Raw genomic sequence first — 18333 nt, 5'->3', positions numbered from 1 at the left:
TTTGGGTAACTGTGCCTTTATTTTTTGTATGGAGTCAACAGTGACAGTGTTTAATAGGCACATATAAAATTGATACTTTAAAAAAAACTGTTGAGGTATAATTTACATACCATAAAATCTAGCTGTTTAAGATTTAAAATTCAATGGTTTTAGTATATTTACAAAACTATAAAAATTGAAATTTGATATTTTAAAATTAATGATATAAAACTCTTGAGATGCTTGAATGAAAAGTACTCCAAGGCCAATAAAAGCCATTAACATTTGCTGTATTCTCTTTCCCCTCCTCCAGAAATGTGTGCTATACTGGCCGGAAAAGAGAGGGATATATGGGAAAGTTGAGGTTCTGGTTATCAGTGTAAATGAATGTGATAACTACACCATTCGAAACCTTGTCTTAAAGGTAAGATTATACAGCTATAGCCATCTACAAAGTAGATGATGTTGGAAGATTACATTTCTACTTTGAAATTATTTATCTTAACAAGTACTACAAATGCAATTTAAGCATATTAAATAATGTTAAAATCAAAGAGAAACTGTAATTATTCCCTCATGTATTTTTTGTCAACTACTATTAATATGCAGTATAATTAAATCAATGTAAGTAGACATGAAGAAAATTCATTATGTAGGGTGTTGTGATCCTCTAATTTGCATGAATAAAATATCTCTGATTTAACCTTTTGAAAGTTTTTAACTAAAGGCTGTGCTGGAGACTTTACCATGATTTTTTTAAATGTCATTTTGGTCTAAGCAGTTTTAAGTAAGGCCTGGAAGCTGTGAAAGAGAAAATCTGCAGTTGTGGGTGGCAGTGGGAAGCAAGACAAGCCTGAAGTGTTGATGAGATCTTCGGAAGCATGGAGTTACAGTAATTTATAGGGACTTTCCCCAGACGAGATTATGTCATAGGAAAACTATCTTATTTAACTCATGGGCAGCAGATGCTGAGAAATGTTGCCTTGGTATTATTTTTGCTTCTGGAGAATAATCGCCCAAAAATTTCGATCTTATCTGCAACGTCACTGCTGAGACAGAATCATCACAAAGAGGAAGAAAACAGGGACAGAGCTACAGTGATGGCTTTTATTGGGAAGTGTGAAATAAGAAGGCATTTACCAAAACCTGTTTTTCAACACATGTTCTGGAGTGCCAGGTTCAAGCCGCACCCTCACCGGTGCTGGGTTTCGAGATGATGTGTGTGGGCCCTCGCCCAAAGTGTTTCCAGTAGCGGGATCTCATGTAGCTTCTTTATTGCTGTGATTCCTCACTCTATTAAATACTGGAGTTTGGGATGAGTGTAGAAGTATTACCATGACTGATATGAAATTAAGTATTCTATTGATTAATATGTTTATAATAACTTGTCAGGAATGCTCATAAAGCAGGAAACAAAATATATCTCATTCTTTCTTGGCTACATTTTCACCTACCATCTTGTTTATTATAAGAAATTATAAATATATGTTTAGCATATGTCACATTTATGATCTATATTATAGCTATAGGTAGAGATACAAATCTCAACAAAGGTAAGACTTTCTCACTTTGTGAACTGAATACTGACAGTAAAGTCTTCTCAAAGTAAAAGGGCACTCTTCAAAAATCTTCTAAATGTTTTTCCCACCTAGAAATAAATTGCCAGCAAGATGGGGGTGATAAAAGGCATTCAGTATTGTGGTTTGGATGACTTTTAGTTCTACAAGTGAATGAGGCATTTGGTGGCTGTTGCTATTTTCAGCAAGGAAGCCACACCCAACATGTGAAGCATTACTGGTACACCTCATGGCCTGATCACAAGACTCCAGACAGTGCCCAGCCCCTCCTACAGCTCATGCTGGATGTGGAAGAAGACAGACTTGCTTCCCAGGGCCGAGGGCCTGTGGTTGTCCACTGCAGGTAAGATGTGAATGGTCCTTTCTGTCTAAGCAATGGCCCATTCTTTGTAAAGTCATAGTGCAGGTGCAAGTGGGTTTTGCTTCCTGGATGTGACTTTGTTGGCAAATTAAATATTTATTGAAACTGGTTAAGTCCCTTATATTTGAGTCTTAATCAAGATTATGCTGACAGAAGTGAGGTCATGCTTTTAGGTCATTTTTGGCAAACAACAGTTACACAGTGGGCGAAATACAAGTTCGAAATAAATGGCTCAGTGAACAGGAGACCTTATTCAGCAGTTATCTGCTTTGAAACTTATATTGATTCATTTAGTCTCATCAGTCTTGTACACACTAGGAATTAAGATGCATTCTTTGAAGTTATCAGTGGCTTCTTTGTTGTTTCAAGATGACAAGTGAACTCTGCTTGGTTTTTATCTTGGTAACATTTATTACTATTTCAAGTTTGGTGAAAGCCAGTCAATTATTTTAAGAGTTATCTCCGGAAAAACAGGTTGAAATAAATTTACGAAATGAGAATTGAGCAAATGGTAGTTCACCAAAGGAAAACAAAGTGCTGTTACCAGAACATGGAGCGCTAGAGGCCAGGCCAACAACAGCAGCAGGGTCTGTGCTGGTTCCTGTCCCTAATTTCTAGTTCCAAGCTCTCCTTCTAGAACTGATACCTCCTTCCCCTTGTTTTCCTTTTAATGTAACCAAACTGAAGCGAGCGTTTTTAAAGTAATTTATATGAACAACTATTTACTTATTTATTTATTTATTTATTTATTTATTTATTTATTTATTTTGAGACAGAGTCTCACTCCATTGCCCAGGCTGGAGTGCAGTGGCACGATCTCGGCTCACTGCAACCTCTGCCTCCTGGGCTCAAGTGATTCCCCTGCCTCAGCCTCTGAAGTAGCTGGAATTACAGACGTGCGCCACCATGCCTGGCTAATTTTTGTATTTTTAGTAGAGACGGGGATTTCACCATGCTGGCCAGGCTGGTCTCGAACTCCTGACTTCAAACGTGATCCACCTGCCTTGGCCTCCCAAAGTGCTGGGATTACAAGTGCGAGCTACCAAGCCCAGCCAGCCATTTATTCTTCATGCTTTCTCAAAATAATTTGTGTTGCTTTGTTTAACCGCATAGGTCTCTTAAGTCAGCTTTTGATGATATATTTAATAAATATATTATTTTAGAGTATAATTTTAGCCTCCTTTTTTGAGATTGTGTGGTTTAATTAAGAGTAAAGTTTAATATGTGTCTATTTATCCGAAGGTAGATAACACTGGTTTTATCCTAAACTTCACTTGGAGCCAAAAAAACAAAAACAAAAAAACAGCCTAACTCACTATGCTTTAGGGCTGGAACCGTCCCCCACCCAAAGTCATTAAACACTCAGGATATCTAAAATGAACTAGTCACTTCCCCTATAAAACCAGCTCCCCTTCTGATTACTATTTCTGAGAATGAGACTATCTTTTTTCCAGTCACTCAGCATCCCATGTTGACAGTTATCTCTGGCCCTTCTTTTAACTCCAACCTCAGTATCTAATCAGTCACTAGATTGGCTTTCCCTTCAAAGCTTCTCCCATAATCACCATTTCCTGTCCAGCCACCATAGTTCAAGCCCTTCTGACCTCATCCATGTATTTTAGAAGTAGCTGGTAAAATGCACATACATACCACACTCCCCCATGCTCTCACCGCCACCATGGCCTACCTGTGCCCTTCTCCATCTTACCTTACATGGAGTCTCTGCTCAAAGTTTGTCAATGGGCCAGGTGCGGTAGCTCACGCTTGTAATCCCAGCACTTTGGGAGGCCGAGGCGAGCGGATCACTTGAGGTCAGGAGTTCAAGACCAGCCTGGCCAATATGATGAAACCCCCTCTCTACTAAAAATACAAAAATTAGCCAGGCGTGGTGGCATGTGCCTGTACTCCCAGCTACTTGGGAGGCAGAGGAAGGAGAATCACTTGAACCAAGGAGGCAGAGGTTATAGTGAGTCAAGATCCCGCCAACGTATTTCAGCAAACTGGGCAACAGAGCAAGACTCTGTCATAAAAACAAACAACAAAAACACTAGAGCAAAAGTCCCTGACCTTGAACCTATGCATAAACCGCAGAAGTCAGTGGACTTCTTGAAATTATTTGAACACATTTGAGTATGTAAACTTATGTGATTTTTTCTGAAGAGTGGAAGCTTACAGTCATCAAATTGTTATTTTAAAAAAACAGATGAATTTCAAACCTCTTAGACTTCCATATAAGATCGCAGGGTACCTTTCTATCTTTATTTCCCACAGTTCCACTAAAATAACTTCCTCTTCAAGACAAGCTATTCTACTTATTGTTGCAAATCATATTTGCTGTTTCTCATTAATTCTTTCCTTCTTTCGTTATATATCATTGTCGCACCTAGAATATTCCCCTCAATTATGACAGCCTAAATGCCTGCCATTCATGGGGCACAGTTCCAATCCTATTTCTTCAATGAAATGAACTTTCTGTGGAAACTTCAACAAAAAGGGAGCCACTCCTCTGAATTCCTCTGCACTCACGTTTGACAGGAAACAAGTGCCAAATGTGAGAAATAGGTGCTATTTGAGTGCCAAGAGGGGAGCAATTATTTCCAACCATGGGAGCCGAAGAAAACTTCTAAAAACTAGAATAATGCTGAACTGAGCCTTTTGAAATAATCAATGTTGTGGTTTTAAAAGGAGGGAGGGCATTTCTGACCGAGAAAACATTGTTAACACAGAAAAATTGGAAAACCAAAAGCTGTTTTGCAAACAATTTAAGTGAAAATCGTGGCACGTGGGAAGGAAGACAGCAAAATACAAAAGGCTTGAAAGTTAGTCACATTCAGATTTTGCAAGGTCATGAATACCATGGTAAGGAGGTTAGGCGTTATGCTATAACTAATGGAGCCATCTACAGATTTTGAGCAGGGAATGATATAATTAAGTCCCTATTTCAGAAAGATGAACCTAGCAGCTGTGCGAATTTGTCCAGGAAAAGACTTGAGACTTGGAAACTATAATGAGATCACTGCTAATCATGAAAAAAGGAGATGTTGAAAACGTGAGTACAGTCTATAGAAAGGAAAGCATGAATCCCACAGGCTCAGCAGAGATGGAAAATAGAAGAAGTGGTAACAGGTTGGATGTGGGAGGTGAGAAAGGGAGAGATGTAAAAGATGGTTCCAAGATTTCTAGGCTGGAAAACTTGTGGCTGACTGGTAATGCCATTGAGGGAAAAGATAATTCTGTTATAGATACATTGAATTGAGACACATTGAACTGAAGCAAGTCCAAAATAGTAAGGAGGAGATGGAATGACAATCTAGAGTTTAGGAAATTTAGGTAGTCTAGATGTAGATTTGAAAGAATCTTTTACATAGAGACTGTTAGCGGTTAAAACTGCAGACAGAGACAGAGAGAGCACGTGTGCTTGTGAGGTTGATTTTATGGACATATCTAAGGCAGCTGAATGTATAAACCTAACAGGACAGGCAGTATTTCTGTTCAATTATTATAGCTATACAAATCTCTTGGAAATATGTGCCTCTAGCTGTACCCTCTCCTAAAATGAATCCAGTCTTCAATTGCTCAATTATTCACTAGACTTCTCAACATCAGTATGTCCAAGATCAAACTCCCCTTCCCTGCCTCCTTCAAATTCACCCTATTCCAGGATGCACTTTGGCCTCAGGGCATCACCATTCTTTCTCTCCAAGCCTAGTCATCTTTGACTTTTTGCTTTTCTCCCTCTTCAGCTCCAGTCCTCCAGATTCACACTGGTGATGTGTCTAAATCTTCCCCCTCCTTTCTACTGCCTGTATCTTGCCTAAGTGCAGACATTAATTATTTTTTATTTTTTCTAGAACAGTTATAATGCCTTTTTACTGTCCCCCCCACTCATCACTTCCCTCCACCCCTCTCATCCTACTACTTATAATTAAATGTAAAAATATATTTTAAGCTCTTAGCACAGGGCCAGGTTTATAATACTCAATACATGAATACTACTTTTAACTGTGGTTTCAAATTGAAAAGTACTCTTGTAAAAGAATGTTTCCTATCTTTGTCATTTTCCCCTACTTTTTAATGTTCTTTTCTTTTCAGTGCAGGAATAGGTAGAACGGGGTGTTTCATTGCTACATCCATTGGCTGTCGACAGTTGAAAGAAGAAGGAGTTGTGGATGCACTAAGCATTGTCTGTCAGCTTCGTATGGATAGGTGAGTGTCACAGAGGCTTGCCTTCAGAGCACTGTTATCATTCACAGCCTGATCTCATCAGCCTGACTTCACACATAAACATCCCAGGCTCCAAGGTCCTGTGTCTCTGTAGAGATACTTGTAAAATGCTTAAGTATATGCATTATATTATAAAGCCTTTTTTCTCTCTTTTTTGAGACAAGGTCTTGATCTGTCACCCAGGCCGGAGTGCAGTGGTGCAATCTCAGCTCCCTGCAGCCTCAAATTCCTGAGCTCAAGCAATCCTTGCACCTCAGCCCCCGCATGTAGCTAGGTCTACAGGTGTGTGCCACGCCTGGCTAATTTTTTTAGTGTTTTGTGGAGATGGGGTCTTGTTATATTACTCAGGTTGTTCTTGAACTCTTGACTGCAAGTGACTCTCCCACTTGGGCTTCCCAAAGTGCTGAGATTACAGGCGTGAGCCACCATGCCTGGCCTGAAGTTATTTATTTACTTATTATTTTTTTGAGACAGAGTCTCACTTTGTCACCCAAGCTGTAGTGCAGTGTTGTGATTATGGCTCACTACAGCCTAGAATTCCTGGGCTCATGTGGTCCTCCTACCTCATCCCCCCAAGTAGCTGGGACTATAGGCGAGCACCACCACACATGGCTAATTTCTTTTATAGAGACAGGGTCTCACTGTGTTGCCCAGGTTGGTCTAGAATGGCTAGGCTCAAGGGAACCTCCTTTCTTGGCCTCCCAAAGTGCTGGGATTATAGGTGAGAGCCACTGCACCTGGCCCCCAAAGTTATTTTTTAATGTTTTTATTAAATTGTGACAAAATATACGTGGCAAAATATATCACCCTAACCATTTGTAAGTGGACAATTTATTAGGGTTAAGTACATTCACACTGTTGTACAACCAATCTCTGGAGTTCTTTTCATGTTGAAAAACTCAGTACCCATTAAAAAGCTCCTCATTCCTCCGTCAGCGCAACTGGTAACTGCCATTCTATTTTCTGTCTCTATAAGTTTAAACGCTCTAGGCACCTTTTATGTAAGTGGAGTCATACAGTATTTGTCTGTTTGTGGCTGGCTTATTTCACTTAGCATAACATCCTCAAGGTTCATCTGTGTTGTAGCATGTGTCAGAATTTCCTTCCTTTTTAAGGCTGAATAATATTCCATTTTAGATCATATATTTTGTTCATCCATTCATCCATTGATGAACACTTGAGTTGCGTCCGTATTTTGACTATTGTGAATACTGCTGCTATGAACATGGGTATGCAAATATCTGTTCAAGACCCTGTTTTCAATTCTTTTGAGTATATACCCAAAAAGTGGGATTGGTGGCTCATATGGAATTCTATTTTTAGTTTTTTGAGGAATCCATCATGGTGTTTTCTGCAATGGCTGTACCATTTTACAATCCCACCAACAACTCACAAGGGTTCCAGTTTCTCCACATCTTCACTGACACTTTATTTTCTGCTTTGCTTTTTTTGATAGTAGCCATCCTTGTGAGGGTGAGACAGAAGAGTCATTTTTATAGAGATACGGTTTGATCACCTTTGTTATAACCTCTGTTCATTTTGAAAACAAGATAAACAGGAAACTTCTCTTCTTCCTTGATCCACAACTAAGCCTGCCTGGGTAAATGGACGATTGAGTTAGTGATGGAGAAACTGAACAGATGCTGCTTCAGAGAAGGCACAAAACGATAAGCAGCAGGCGTCTCTGCTCAGTAATTCAGTGTACTACAGTGGAACAAGAGTTGTTGGCTAGGTGTAGTGGCTCTCGCCTGTAATCCCAGCACCTTGGCAGGCCGAAGCAGGAGGATCCCTTGAGTTCAGGAGTTTGCGACCAGCCTGAGCAACAAAGTGAGACCCTGTCTCTAAAAACAAACAACAAACAGCAAATGTTTACTAATCACTTCATATGCCTTAGGCATTGGTCTCGATGCTGCAAATACAGCATTAAACAAGCATTTTCTGCTCTCTGAGAATTTATATGCTAGCAGAAAAAGATAATAAACAAGCAAAATATACCAAGATAATTTCAGACAGAAATAAATGCTGTGAAGTAATAAGACAAAGAGGGACACAGGCATTGAGTCCCTTGAGCTTTAGCCCTATGACCTAGAGTTTTCTAAAAAGAGAAAATTATACACTAACCTTTCTTTTTTTCCTGGAGACAGCCTCGCTGTGTTGCCCAAGCTGCAGTGCAGTGGCGTGATCATGGCCCACTGTAGCCTCGACCTCCTGGGACTACAAGCGTGTGCCACACTCAGCTGATTTTTGTATTTTTTGTAGAGACAGGGTTTTGCCATGTTGCCCAGGCCAGTCTTGAACTCCTGGACTCATACAATCCTCACATCTTGGCCTCCCAAAGTGCTGGGATTGTAGGTATAAGCCACTCTGCCAGGCCATATAATTACCTTTCAAGATTTCTTTTCCAACAAATATGCTTTGAGCACTATGTACTATGTCCTGGGATTTCAATAAAAAAGACAAGAAGATTATTCTGAAAAATGAGATAATATATATAGCACTTGGAATAGGGTCTGGCACATAGTAATCCCTCAATAAATGTTTATTATGTTATTATCATCTTTATTATTATTATTAAAATTATCTGTGAAGTTTCTCTTATCTCTAAAAAAAAAGAAATTCAAATTTCCCTGTTCAGATTAGTTTTTCCCTTCCCATCCATAATGTTCTTGCCTCCTTTTAAACGGTAGCCTCTAAGCCTTTGTAAGTGTATCTTTCTGGGCCGCGCGTGGTGGTTCAAGCCTGTAATCCCAGCACTTTGGGAGGCTGAGACGGGTGGATCACGAGGTCAGGAGATCGAGACCATCCTGGCTAACCCGGTGAAACCCCGTCTCTACTAAAAATACAAAAAACTAGCCGGGCGAGGTGGCGGGCGCCTGTAGTCCCAGCTACTCTGGAGGCTGAGGCAGGAGAATGGCGTGAACCCGGGGGGCGGAGCTTGCAGTGAGCCGATATCCAGCCACTGCACTCCAGCCCGGGCGACAGAGCAAGACTCCGTCTCAAAAAAAAAAAAAAAAAAAAAGTGTATCTTTCCTCTTTGTTTTCTGCTACGTTTGGTATCTTCTCTCTTTGTTTTCTACTGCGTTTGTTTCTTTCTTATTTTCCCTTTCTGTCAGCATGTAAACTCTAGAAGCAGTTCATCATGGCGGTTAACATTCTGGGCTCTGGAAAAAGATTGTCTGCCTGAATTTACATCCCGGCTTCTACCATTTTTTGGTTGTACGACCTTGAGCAAGTTACTGTTCTTCTCCCTGCCTCCATGAGTTTTCTCATTTGGAAAATTGGAGTAATAGTGGTATATATTTTCTATTGTTATTGTAAGGATGAAAAGGTATGACCTATGTGAAATGCCTGGTATGTAATAAGCATTCAATCAAGTTTCCACAGTTTTTATCACTGTACATAGCAAGGAAGCTAAACATGTGCCTGTAAACGGGAAATAGTAATATATACCTCACAGGACTTAAGTCACATTTGCATGACATTAAACCTGCAATGTATTTAGTAGAACACTCAGCCTACATTGCTTATCCTGTCTTTACCCCTCAACCCCACTTCCCTCTTACCACACCCCACATGTAACTGCTTCCAAAAATATTTTCTTCTTGTACATAAAAAAGATCAGTTCCAATTATCCCTTCTCCTCTTATAATTGCTGTCTTAATCTCCTGAAATTCCTTTGCCTTCCATCCCGTGTAGTCCACCTCAGCTAGAATAGGATCAGTTTTCACTTCACATTTTGGAGCCTGTCTTCTCACAGGAAAGGGGCCGTACCTCTGAGGGGGAGAAGCAGCACTCAGTCAGTCAGAGCTGCTCCCACTTTGACTTTCATCTGTCCTGATCTGTGCTTCTGTAAACAAGGCTGCCACCTGAGACCCTCAAGTCACCTGGGTACTCCAGTTCATATCATGGAGTCCTGTGTTCTTATTTAATGCCAGAATTCCATGCATGCCAAACACATGTGTGGATCTAAAGTGACTCCAAACCAAATTGGCCTCCAACAACACCTGTTCTGATCCTACTTGGAAGAACGTGATGAAAAACAGGCTTGGTTTGCTTTTTCTTGGCTCTTGCTATGTTACCATTAATTCTTGCCTGTTCACCCTCCCATCTCCCACCTCCCCTGCCCGCTTTCATAGCCTGACCTCCACCTTGGATTCCACTTCCCAGTCACATTCCCCTTTCAGGTCTAACAAATTGTCCTCTGGTTTTAAATGGAATTGCAAATGCATTTTTTTTTTTTTAAACCACATCACAATGCCTCCTCTATCTGTTCCTTCCTTCCTAAAGCAAATGGTCAGAAACTTTAGCCTTGGCCTTCCGCCACCACCAAGGTCTTCCCACAGGTCTTGTCTTTTCACTTCTGATAGGATCTTGAAAACAGATCCAACTTCTCTGCTCTGAAGCCTATAGGCACCCAACCCCCTTGGGTTTGAATGACTGCCAATATATGCATCAAAATCATTCTGATTTCTTCATCAAGACCTTTTCTGCATTCTTTCTGAGCAGCTGTTTCTGTTGTTTATGAAACAGATCCTCTCCTTGAACCTTCCTTTGAAAGGTCTTTCCTTCACCTCCTTCCTTCACAGGATCAACATACGTTTTCCTTTTCTTGTCTCTTCCTTCTGTTGTAGACTCTTGTAGTTATTATGAAAAGCAAAACAGAAAACCTATCCCTTTCCTTTCACCTCATCTTGCTTCTTTTTCTCCATCATTCTTGCTTCCTGTTCCAGTCCTTCAGCTTTTTCCTATTATACCTCATTTTTAAAATTCCAATTTGTGACTAACTGCTGCCATTAACCATGTTTTTGGCTCATGCCAGTAAAGGGAAAACTGGTCTCAGCCAATCCAAACGTCTACCCTTATGCATTTGCAGCGTATCTTTCTTCATCACTTATTCAAACCGTGTCCACAAATTCTGATTTTCCTGGCTATCCTTACCTTCAGCCTGAATCTGTCCTCCGAGATTCCAGAATGCACTATTCAACATACGGAAATGTATTTAATCATGGAACTCTTCACCACTGTCTTCGAAGCACATGACTTATTTAACTCCAAAAATAAACCCAAGTGAAGGAAAAGAAGCATCTCTTGGCCTCGTGTTTTTTTTAAAGAGGAACCAAAGATTTCGAGATATCAAGTAACTTGTCTGAAGTCAAGTAGCTTGGGAAGTAACAAAATGGACCTATTGGAATCTGGGACATTTACCTGATCTCTAATTATTTCTCTGATTTTTATCAATCTTATAGATAAAAGTAAATAGGCTTTTGGAATATGTTTATTGTAAAACTTCTTGACAAAAACGTATCTCTTTGATAATACTCTGCCAATTTAAATAAATGAGCCCAGGAGTTTGAGGCCACCCTGGGCAACATAGCAAAACTCCACCTCTTATAAACAAAATGCAATGACAACAGGACACCATAATTTTTAAAACAGTTTTTAGTATAAATGAGAGCTGCTTTATGAATAGATGGAGTGACATTGTCAGCAACTGCCTTAAGAGTACAATTTGAGGGACAAAAAATTGCTGCTTCTTGAAATATCTATCTATGGAGGATGCTAAAATGTATAGCAGATGTCTAAAATACTGCTAGTAAAGAGCTAATTTTGGATGGATTCTTTTAAAAGAATCATCCTTTTCTAAAGTTTATTGAACCTGGGGATGGGAGATGGGGTAACCCTTTATGTCTTCTAAGCTATTAACGCTTCAATCTAAACGAGGTGACCTGTTCTTTTCAGTGTGGTAGCTGGAGAGAGTGTAACTCCCGGCATTAGGAATACATTCAGAACTTGGCTTTTGATGAAGGGAAATTGAAGAGAGGGCTTCAGATGCTGGACACACCATGGTGAGGTCCTTTGATCGAGGAGACTGTTAGACAAGCTCATGGCTTGTCTTGGGAAAGCAAGAGGCACTAAGACAGAGCCAAAGAGCGCTCCAAGGGACACTTTGGGCAGGACCAGCTACATAATTTGTGAGGCCCAGTATAAAATGAAAATGTGACATCTGTTGATTAAAAAGTATCAAATACTTCAAGGCAGTGACAGCAAAGCATTAACCCAAGTGCAGGGTCCTTCTCAGCATAAGAAGGTGAGAGATATATGACTGCACAGGTCACAATCCCTTGAAGCTAACTCTGTCTTAGGATATTTTTAGAATGGAATGAGTGTTTGTATTAGGTTGGTCCAAAAGTAATTGGGGTTTTTGCTATTACAGTTATTTTTGCACCAACACAATAGATGGGCCTGCATCCTGTGTTCTGTGGAACAGGCATCTGAGACCTCTGCTTAGAGTGGTGCTCCTGAATCCTGCATACATTCATTCATTCAACAGGCATCACCAGATATCTGCTACTGAGCATGCATCAGGCACCTGGGTGTAGAAAAATGGGTGTCTTAACTGGCTTTCCCAGTTTCCAAGATTGTCCGTCTCAGGACATAGTTTAATTAACAGTTATTTACTGAGAACCTCCTAAGCCAAACCCTCTTGGCGGTGTTCAGGAGCAAAGTAGGTTCTCGACTAAGTTCGGGACACACACACACACACACACACACACACACACATATGTTTCTTTATTGTCACCCAGGCTGGAGTGCAGTGGCACGATCTCAGCCAACTGCAACCTGCACCTCCCAGGTTCAAGCGATTATCCTGCCTCAGCCTCCCAAGCTGTTGGGATTACTCCCAGTTAATTTTTTTTTATTTTTAGTAGAGGCAGTGTTTCACCATATTGGCCAGGCTGGTCTCAAAATCCTGACCTCAGATGATCCGCCCGCCTGGGGCTCCCAAAGTGCTGGGGCTGCAGGCATGAGCCGTGGCACCCAGCCCTACATTGTATTTCTTTGACGTCTTCCCCACTTGGAGATTCACAGTAAGCATTAATGCATTAAAAAAATCTAAAATCTCCCAGTGTAGAAACTCCCTTAATTTTGTTTAAGCATTTTTTCACATTTATTTGACCACAGACGAATTTCCTCAAGAGCCATCTAAATGAGAGGGAAAGAAGTTGTAATAATAAAGGTAAGCTGTTCTTTCAGGAAGCTTTGTGGTGAAGAGAAGACTAGAGATGGGATAGTAATTTAAGCCCGAATCTGGACCACTAAAAAGAGGAAAGGGGCCGGGCACAGTGTCTCAGGCCTGTAGTACCAGCACTTTGGGAGGCTGAGGCAGGTGAATCACTTGAGGTCAGGAGTTCAAGACCAGCCTGGCCAACATGGTGAAAGCCCATCTCTGCTAAAGACAAAAATTAGCCGGGCATGGTGGTGCACACCTGTAGTCCCAGCTACTCAGAAGACTGAGGCAGGAGAATCGCTGGAACCCGGGAGGCGGAGTTGTGGTGAGCCGACTTCACACCACTGCACTCCAGCCTGGGTGAGAGAGTGAGACTCTGTCTCAAAAAAACAAATGTGATGGGGAAGGAAGGGTGGAGCCAACTAATTAAAAGCAACTAACTAAGTGTAATAAGAGAGAGAAAAGACAGAGCCAATATATCAGAAGGCTGAACAAAAAGTTTCACAGGCTTTTTTCTATCCTTTTCTACTCTTTTTAACAACCTCCAACCACTAGCAATGAAGGCTGCACACTGTGCATCTTATTTTTATAGTCTACCCCTTGTCACTTGTAGCTGCTTTCTCTGAGGAGTCCAGGTATGGCTAACGGCAATGAAAAAGACAAGACAGTGATTTGGATACTTGAAAATGGGGCTTCTTTCATGACCGATCAGTCAAAAGCTTGAACACTGGATAGGATTAAAATCTTGATTTCCACCACCACCACCGCCAAAATTACAATGCCTGGTCATTGTAATTTAACATGACAAGAACAAGTAATTTCTACTCAAGTCACAAATCTGCATTTTAGTAATAAATTTAAATGGTCTGGTTCAGAGACAAATGTTTTATGCTGAATGGATGTTTCCAGTATAACAACAATGACAAAACCATTTGGTGGATTCCTCATTCTCTGGCAAGACATTATTTTTATTGGCTTTGGGACAACTTCTATTAATAGATGCTCAGTTCTCATTGCAGATTCATGAGTCTGTGATTCTCCTTTTACTAATACTTTTGAGCATATTTTGAACTAAAATAAGATTTCTTTTTTTTTTCCAAGTAGGAGTTCAAATTCAGTGCAAGACACCCACGAATGTTTTATTTAGAAGGGCATTAATGGATCATCCCCTCATTTCCACTGCATTCACTTTTAATTAAAAGATGAAGTGGGTGGTATGGCAATTGCAACTGAACACTGTCTGGTAAGACTAGTAAAAGAATGAGATGCCAGACATCTCTGGACCAGATGTCAAGGAGCTTGGTGCCTGGCTCTGCCCCCTGATTTTCTATGTGACTATTTGTCCACTCTAGGCCTCTGTGTCTACATAGTAAAAGGAGATGTGGGGCATAACAGTGATCTCCAGCCTTTTCTGGTATAAAAGCCAGAAATATCTTACTATCAAGAGTAAGGTATCTCATGGACCTCCACCTGATTGTTTTATTTTAATGCTTGCAAGTTAATATTCATTCTGTGACTCACAACAAAGCTTAGGTGGATGTCAGGACTCCTTCAACAAGATGCTTTTCCATCCTGGAATTCAGTGATTGCAGAGTGACCAACTGACTTTCTGAGATCCCTCTCACCTCTTGCTTTCTTTGAGTCTTTGAAGCTTTGTTTATGTGGAGAACAATGGGATAGCAGTAATAGTCATAACATTGGCCAAACATCTCCTAGGAAAAGGGTGGGTTTTTTAAAAATCTAGCCTCAGGAATATATTGCCCAAAGTTTTCATTCTAAAGGAAGAATTCAAAACCAAAAAAGGGGAAATCGCCAAGGCCGCATGACCAATTTTGAAGTTTTTATAAAACACTCTGAACTGAACTTTCAATTTTGCTCAAATTAGATTGACTAAATTCTGGATTTGGGGGTTTCTGCTGTTGTTTTCTGGAGTGGGAGGCCTAAGTGGGTTACACACAAGATGAAGGGAGAGGAAATTCACATTCTAATCTTGCCTTCGGCAATGACCCCAAAAAAGTTGCTATATAAACCAGGGAAAATCGTTTATCTCTGATTATTCTAGTTTAGATTACTTATTATTATATCTGAATATGATAAGTACAATGAACTGTCTGTTGGTCAGCATTGTTGCAAAAGGGATATTTTGCTCCATCACATTTTTCTATTAACAGGAGATTACCATACGTCTATAGGTCAACAAGTTTTTAAAAGTATAGTTGAAAAAAAGATCCATAATATTAGCACTAAACTGAACACAGTGTAATCATTTTGTATTACTTAGAAACCCTTCCATATAATTCTTAAACCTTCTAATCTCAAATATCGCTAAATTGTTCTAACTATACCACCTAGTTAAAAATACCAATTGCTATAAAGCTAAACCAACCAGCTTCACTGCATGTAGCTCTTGCTACAAAAGATTCATTTAGGCTTGTGTATGTCAAGGTTCTACAGTTTGAAATAGTGATTGAAGGTCATTTACACCTTTCTCATGAGAGATGCACTGTCTCAGTTTATTACTATAGATGATGTTTATATTTTAACATCAGACAGTACTTCACATGCACACAGATATTACAGAAGTATGACTAAGGAGCAATTCATGACCATCAGAAGACATCTAAGCAGGCAGGAAAGGAACATATTCCATTGCAGACTGACCTCAGATAACTTTTTCCTCATCGTTTTCCTTTTAATCCCATTGGCAACTAGACACTGGAAGAATTTTAAAACAGAACCTGGGAAGTTAAACATGTAAAATAATATCTGATTCCAACGCCTTTTTTTCCCTCTTTTTTTCTTCGTGAGTAACAGGAAATTATCTGTCTAATCCTTCTTTTTAAGAGTCAGGATGGAATTTGTAGTTGCCTGTACATCCTTACCTTAGAGGGCTTAAATTGGAATGACATCCAAAGGCCTCACTTGTGGCTTCCCACACAGGATAAAAAGATGCTTCCAATGTGCGTCATATCATTGTTTAAATGTTTTGATTAGTCACTTCAGTTCGATGATTTTCTTTTCTTTTTTAACTACAGCAATCTCAGAAGAAAATATATGCCATCAATTTCCAAGGATAATATACGTCCCCAGCGTATTTTTTGTTTCCGAAACCTGGTTAAAATAATTTCGAAACTAAAGTTTCTACTTGTTGGTCTAAGGTTTATCAACTGTAACCTTACATTTATCCATAGTTCTCTGCATTCCCAAATACTCACAAAGATTCCTCGGATTAATGAACTTCAAAGATCTCATTTGAAGATCAGGAATTCAACATTTTGGTTGACTTATTTTAAGGACATTTGGAGATAAAGCCCTAAAAATTGGTGTGGATTTACTTGACATTATAGTTCCTGAGATCATAACAAGAGGTCTACTTTGTAAAACGTATTATGCCAACTGAATCTTCCAAGTGGTTGCCGGGACATTTTCCTTCTTCCCGGCTTGGAGTTAATTAAGTGTTAACTTGAGTGTTCACAAGAAAACAGCTAAATTTCAGGGGGAAAAAAATGGAACTCAAAATATGTTAGACTCATCAATTGAATTATTTAATGTGTGCTGATTTTTATGACCTTCAGATACTTTAGAACACATCTATTTTGGAGAAGGTGTCTATGTTCAAAATTCCTGGTCAGAATCGGCCAAATTTACATTGAAGTTCTCCCTCCTTGATATGACATCTGTATAAAGACATGGGAAATCCTCTGTCCAAGGGGCCAGACACACCTTGCAGCTGACCCCGGCTAAGCACAGCAGACGGTAGCCTCACTTGACTCATGCCCAAGCTATCGGAGCTTTACCCAGGAGGCACATTAACGTCCACACCTTTTGTTCTAAATTTACTGTACCAAACTTTACCAAAAGAATTCCAGATTTGAAAATAATAAAAAGCAAAGGAGCATAAGTTTCATTGTTAGCCCAGAAGTGAGTCATCACTGCAGAATTTCTTCTGTCTACTGATTAGACCGGATACGGGCTGGGCGGTACGACAGGAAAGGCTGTTGCTTTCTGTATGTGTGAGTGAATAGTCACAAAAGGTCAAAATTTTAACATGTTAAAAGCCAAATCTCTCTCCTGGGCATCTGGAGGGGGTTTTTTCCAAACACCCTCCCAGTAGCAAAGGGAAAAAAGACTACATTTTTTTTCCCTTTCTAACCTGAGTTTACCCCCAGCTGACACAGCTACGTGCTGCTCTGCATGGAGACTGAGACGACACTGATCTTTGTGTTTGGCAGGGCTAATGTGATATGAGATTATCTGACGTTTATAGGAGGGTAGTATATCTGAATCCTCTCTGGCCTGTCCAAACACAGTGTTCATAGTCTGTGGGCACAAAGAAATCCAAGCCACATGGCTAACCCCACTTTTGCAATAAAGGGAATGGCTTTCTTCCTCAGCATGGCATGGGGCATCATTAGGATGAACAAATAACTTATCATCCAAACCAAGGTACTTCCAAGAGTGAAAGGTGACCCAATTAATAATGACACCAGGACAACACCAGTGAACCACGACTCTTCCAAACATAGTTACCTTAGGTGTTGTATTAACTAAGAATAAGAAAAATAATACACAGCATTTATTTAGTACTCACTGAAGGGCAGTTACTGTGCCAAGCATTTTGTGGATTCTTTCATTTAAACCTTGCAAAACTTGAAGCCTTATTAGATAAATACCTAAATACCTTATTAGCCAGGCCAGTGATTTTCAAACTTCTTTATGAACAATGGAAAACATTTTGTAGGCAGAATCTTCCAAGGAACACCAACACAGAAAACCAATAAAAACACAACTTCCCTGGTCAAAGCTGGGATTGGCATCTAGTCCTAATGACCCATTCCTCCTCCTCTGCCCTGCCCAGGGTTCTCAGGCGCCTTTATAGAACCCTGGGCTTCTGGGGATTCTGTGAATAGCCTGCAGCCAGACATTGATATGCTGTGATTCATTTAATCCTCACAACCCGATGACGTTTGTCATTTATGTCATTTTACAAGTGAGAAAAGCCAGGTTGGGAAGGACTGAATGACTTGTCTAAAATCATTTAGCTAAGTAAGTTAAAAAACAAGGATTCAAACCTGAATCTGTCAGACTCTAAGCGTACTATTTTCCACTACGTCATCTGCCTCCACTATGCCTGTCTTCTAGGCTGGTCAATATTTAGAAAGATATTTGGATCTTAATGGGCA

The 18333-nt window shown here is 40.1% G+C and overlaps 1 protein-coding gene across 3 annotated transcripts in view; it reads left to right on the top strand.

Annotated features, from left to right (window-relative positions):
- Positions 1–18333, top strand: part of PTPRR (protein tyrosine phosphatase receptor type R) — a 292728-nt gene that overhangs the window by 267658 nt on the left and 6737 nt on the right. For all 3 annotated transcript variants that reach the window (XM_023226530.1, XM_023226531.2, XM_023226532.1), the window contains 3 exons: positions 293–403; positions 1742–1899; positions 6010–6123. In XM_023226530.1, the coding sequence (XP_023082298.1) occupies positions 293–403; positions 1742–1899; positions 6010–6123 (383 nt within the window). The remainder of the gene's footprint in view (positions 1–292; positions 404–1741; positions 1900–6009; positions 6124–18333) is intronic.

The sequence above is a fragment of the Piliocolobus tephrosceles genome, chromosome 10 (genome assembly GCF_002776525.5).
Source record: "Piliocolobus tephrosceles isolate RC106 chromosome 10, ASM277652v3, whole genome shotgun sequence".
NCBI classification, from domain to species: domain Eukaryota; kingdom Metazoa; phylum Chordata; class Mammalia; order Primates; family Cercopithecidae; genus Piliocolobus; species Piliocolobus tephrosceles.
This window is presented reverse-complemented; position numbering and strand designations above follow the sequence as displayed.